General features: G+C 34.2%; 1 protein-coding gene across 1 annotated transcript; it reads left to right on the top strand.

Moving 5' to 3' along the window:
• The first annotated feature begins 2,101 nt into the window (after positions 1-2,101).
• LOC122579284 (polygalacturonase 1 beta-like protein 3) lies at positions 2,102-4,398 on the top strand. The gene is made up of 2 exons (XM_043751420.1): positions 2,102-2,278; positions 2,396-4,398. The coding sequence occupies exons 1-2, from the start codon at positions 2,213-2,215 to the stop codon at positions 4,226-4,228; spliced, it is 1,899 nt and encodes a 632-aa protein (XP_043607355.1). The 5' UTR covers positions 2,102-2,212; the 3' UTR covers positions 4,229-4,398.
• Positions 4,399-5,074: the final 676 nt, after the last annotated feature.

Raw genomic sequence — 5,074 nt, 5'->3', positions numbered from 1 at the left:
ATATTGAATATTAGTCAAAATGGAAAAAAGAACTCAACCCCAAGAAGAATAAAAGACCCAAGCGATGAATTTTTAATTTAGCCCCCATTAGCTCAAATGTCTAGATCCGTCACTTCTAAGAATGTAGTCGGCATTATTGAAAAAATTAAGAGTTATGCATTCATAAATGGTATAAACATAAACGAAGATTTTGAATATTGTTTGTCGTGTTGGCTTATTTATCTTATGTTGTGTTGGCTCATCTATCTTACCTTCTTAGTACAAAATAATGATAATGAGTAGTATATAAACTAAACTTCAAAAAATGCTAAAATTGTCTCAACATCAGCTTACCATTTAATGAGTTAAATAGGTTTAGGAGTAAGGAAAGAAGGATAGTGTAATATGACAGTGGTGGGTTTGTGGAACTGCAAACTTTCATTAAGATTCCTGCAGGCATGTTTTTGTCTCATACATCCTCCCATATTTTTTGGCCTTTGAAACTGATGCCCCTGTTACAGGGAGGAATCTATTCCACTATATTGTTTGGTCCTTCCCCCTTATTTAAATCTTAAATTCATTGTAAGCTGTGCATCAGTTAGATATTGGTCATTTGTTTATACCTATTACTCATCGTATTAGATCTACCTAATGTTTTGTATGCCTCTTTTAACTCTAATGTATAAAGATATGGTCTAATTCGTATTTTTATGATAGTCAATTTTAACCGTATGTTCATAACAATTGCTTCAACTTTTTCTCTACCTATCCATTATCCATAGATATATTGAATTATTAAGGTTTCCATCCATTTTTTATTTCTTTTTTAAACTAATTTGATGAAAAAAAGATGTCAGTTCATTCAGTATTAATAAGTAAAGAAATACTTGTATAAGTCAAGAAATTAACTTTATTTATTTCATCTTTTTAATTGTGATATGTTCAATATTTCTCCGAATACTCATAAATGGGGTGGTTTATTCATCCTGTTCCCCACCATGATTGTCTTTTTTTTATTTATTTATTATTACATATATGCCTATAATTTCATGCAAGTTATTTAATATTAAGGTTTTGGTAACCACTAACCAACCCTGTCAGTGAATGTCATGGATCAAGGTGAGAGAAACTACAATGGAGTATTAATAAATGCTAATCATTTGGTGGTCAAGTAAATTGGTGGTGTCAAAATTTATTGTTTAACTTTTTTTTATAGCGACAAAGAAATAAAATCCGGTTAGTGATAACCGAATGATGAAAAATGACCTCATTTTCTAGCATACATAGAAAACGCTAGATAGTTTAAGCTCACCATGCAGCTCTACAAAAAAGATCTAATAAAACATCGATTTCTCATTACTTCATAAGTCAATTTCCAAATTTAGTTTTAATTTGCCCAACAAAGTTTACCCAATTTCAGTTAGTTGAATAAAACATCTTTGTAAAACTTATTATGCCAGTATATTAAAATATTTGATGAGTATTAATTGTATCATCAAACAATATTAATTGTGAAGTCATTGTTAAGCAGTAAAAATCAATAAAGATAAAGTTTGTACTATAGATATGTGTTTTAAAACTATAACATTCAAGAAGACATCTCCAGCCAAATTAAACAAGAGTATCACATCATCTTTGCTTGGAATTTAGCACGTTTCAATTGTACTGTAACCATGTTATACATCTTGTTACTTAGCTGAAAATCATGTAGAAATTAGCATTGTGCTATTAAAAAATTAAAGCATGGTCATGAGGTGTCTTTTTCACCATTTCTGTAAAAGAACACATAAAAGGGAAAGGAGAAAGAAAATGTCCCCAAGAAGGCACCCATATTGGTCCTTTCATTTCAAGCTTTTATATATGAAATCTTGTAAGTGAGTCAGTGACAAATAGTTGGTAGTCATACCTAATGCCCATATTGTACCATATAATACCATCCCCCAACTACAACACTAACTTATTCAAATCAGTCAATCCTTTTCCTAAGATACCAAAACATACTTGATTTATTTGGAAATTTGTACACATGAAAAAAAAATAAAGTTAATATCATTGTACTCACCCATTGCTTGTAAAAGAAAAAGTTGTAAAGAAAAAAAAAACAAATTACAAAAGAATTGCACAATTTATTTCTAAGGATTCATATGTCATCCCACTCCCTTCTTAAATCACACCACTACCTCACACACTAAACACCAAACTTTTACACATACATACACAAAACAAACCAAAGATGGACAAAAGAGTCAAACTCAATCTCTGTTGCTTCTTGTTCCTATTACTACCATCCTTATTCAATGTGAGTTCTATGTTTTGTTTTCTTCTTCTTCTTAACTAATTAACTTGTCTTTTGTCTTAATTTGTACTAACCTATCTTGTTAATCACTAATACATCCATCATAACATATACATGCAGGTTTCCTTAGCCTTAAAGACACAAGATTCATCATCATTAGCTAATAAATCAAATCCATTTTCACCTAAATCTTCTCTAACTCGATATTGGAAATCCCAAATCAACAATAAACTTCCTATACCATCTTTTCTTTTATCAAAAGCATCTCCACTTCCACCTTTAGAATTCTCTTTATTCACAAAATTAGCTACTAATCACACTCTTTCATCTCACTTACCATCCTTTTGTTCTTTAGCCAATTTATGCTGTTTTTCCGAATCCACCTCCACAAACCGGGTCAACGCTAAAGACTCTGATTTTGCGGTCTACGACTCTAAACGGTTCTCTAACTATAGCCCAGGTCGCCTTGGGGGTGGGGACACTTTTAAAAACTACTCAGAAAATACAAACTTTGCTTCTAGTGGGTTCACAAAATATAGTGGTGGATCAACGGGCCATCATGAAGGGTTCACTTCTTATGCTACTGATGCCAATGTAGCTACCTCAAATTTCACTAGCTATGCCACCGATGCCACTGGGGGCACGGGTGATTTCACTTCGTATATGCCACGTGTCAATGTGCCGGATCTTCGGTTCGGGTCTTACTCTGCCAATGGGAATAATCATCCCATGTCGTTTAAGAGTTATGCGGATGATACAAATTCTGGGAGCCAACAGTTTTCGAACTATGCCAAAAATGGGAATGGTGTACCCGTGGGGTTTACGAGCTATGGGGATACGTCGAATGTAATTGGGTCGGGTTTTTCACATTATGGTGAGTTGGCGAATGCGGCTAATGATAGTTTCAAGGGGTATACATCTAATGCTAATAACCCGAAAAATGATTTTAAGGCGTATGGTGGTGGTGGAGGAAATGCGGGTTCGGATAGTTTTGTGAGTTATCGTGATAATGCGAACTCGGGTACGGATAGTTTTTTGTCATATGGTAAGAAATCGAATTCTGGCAAATCGATTTTTGTGAATTATGGGAAATCTTTTAACCCGGGATCGGATTCGTTTAAGGAATATGGTAAAGGATCTACGGGTCAACACACCAGTTTTAGTATTTACGCTTTGAATACAACGTTCAAAGATTATACTAAAACTGGTGTCACATTTGGTCAATATACCAAGCCCGGTTTGAAAGAGGGTTCCACGAGGGTTGATGGCAGTTTGGTAAATAAATGGATCGAACCGGTAAAATTCTTTAGGGAAAAAATGTTAAAAAAAGGGATCGTTATGATGATGCCTGACATCATCGATAAGATGCCTAAACGGTCCTTTTTACCCCGGGCCATTACATCAAATTTACCATTTGCATCTAACAAACTAAATAACGTGAAAGAAATTTTCCAAGCGAAAGACAACTCCATTCTGGAGCGTGTTATAACCCACACGCTCTCAGAATGTGAGAGGGCTCCAAGCCCAGGTGAAACCAAACAATGTGTGGGCTCAATCGAGGACATGGTCGACTTTGCGGTCTCAGTTTTGGGTCACGATGTGGTGGCTAGAACAACCGAAAATGTTAAAGGGTCAAAGGAAGAAGTGATGATAGGTGAAGTCAAAGGAGTCAATGGTGGTAAGTTGACTAAGTCAGTGTCCTGCCATCAAAGCTTGTACCCATACCTAATGTATTATTGCCACTCTGTACCGAAAGTGAGAGTCTACGTGGCCGATATACATGACGTGGATAGTAAGGCAAAGATAAACACTGGTGTTGCTATATGTCATATTGACACGTCATCATGGAGCCCAGGTCATGCAGCTTTCGTGGCTCTTGGACCTGGTCCGGGTCGCATTGAAGTTTGTCATTGGATATTTGAAAATGACATGACATGGACCACGTCGGATTGAAGACGCTATGTGTGTGTTTTTTAAACATTCATTTATTTCATAGTAATGTTCTTTAATTGTCTTGAGATGTAGTATCTTTATTTTCGTCGACGATTCTAACTTTGATGTCTTTTTATAAAGGTTTTGATGTTTTTATCAATGACAAATAACAGTAATAGATTGCGTGTCAATGTTACCAACCAATTAGAATCCTCTTGAAAATTTCTCAAGTTGTGAATTTGTGAGAAGAAAAAAGCATAATGGATAGTTAACTTAATTTACTTAATTGTAGATCTTTAATCATGTTTAAATTTCTTAATTGGCTATTATGATGATGAAATCCAACTTGAAATCCATTGTCGACATATTATAACCATGATAATGAGAGTAAAAGTAAATTTATTTGGCATCTTACTCAGAATATATTATGAAAAAAAGGTTTATGTGAAATTGAAAATTATGAAAAAGTTAAGTGCAAAAAGAAAGTTGATTTATCCGGCATATATTAATATTGTTTTTTTACATAGATCACTGAAGTAGTAATTCAACAATTTTATCTTTATAGGTAAATGAGATGGGGAAAATCTACGATGAAGCACAATCACCTCCCGCACATATTACATTAATAATTACTGTAACATATATTTTCGGTCATTTCACTTACTACGAGCATGGTACCCGCGCAATGCGACGGCAATAGTGGGGAAAGCGGTTTGTTTTATTAGAGATTTTGGGTAGTTACGGAAAGAAAAAAAACAAAAAAGTCCAAGGGCAAATCCGGTAATTCAAAGGTAGAATTACCTAATATAAAAATAGGTCATTTCTTTTATAAGGTATTATAGATACATACATAGCGACTAGACTATA

Source organism: Erigeron canadensis, chromosome 8, assembly GCF_010389155.1.
Source record: "Erigeron canadensis isolate Cc75 chromosome 8, C_canadensis_v1, whole genome shotgun sequence".
NCBI classification, from domain to species: Eukaryota; Viridiplantae; Streptophyta; class Magnoliopsida; order Asterales; family Asteraceae; genus Erigeron; species Erigeron canadensis.
The sequence above is the reverse complement of the archived record's forward strand: the minus strand, read 5'-3'. Positions and strand labels throughout refer to the sequence as shown.

Coding starts and splice junctions, on each gene's coding strand:
- LOC122579284 (XM_043751420.1), top strand. CDS start 2,213: ATGGACAAAAGAGTCAAACTCAATCTCTGTTGCTTCTTGTTCCTATTA. Junction 2,279..2,395: donor TACTACCATCCTTATTCAAT/GTGAGTTCTATG, acceptor ATATACATGCAG/GTTTCCTTAGCCTTAAAGAC.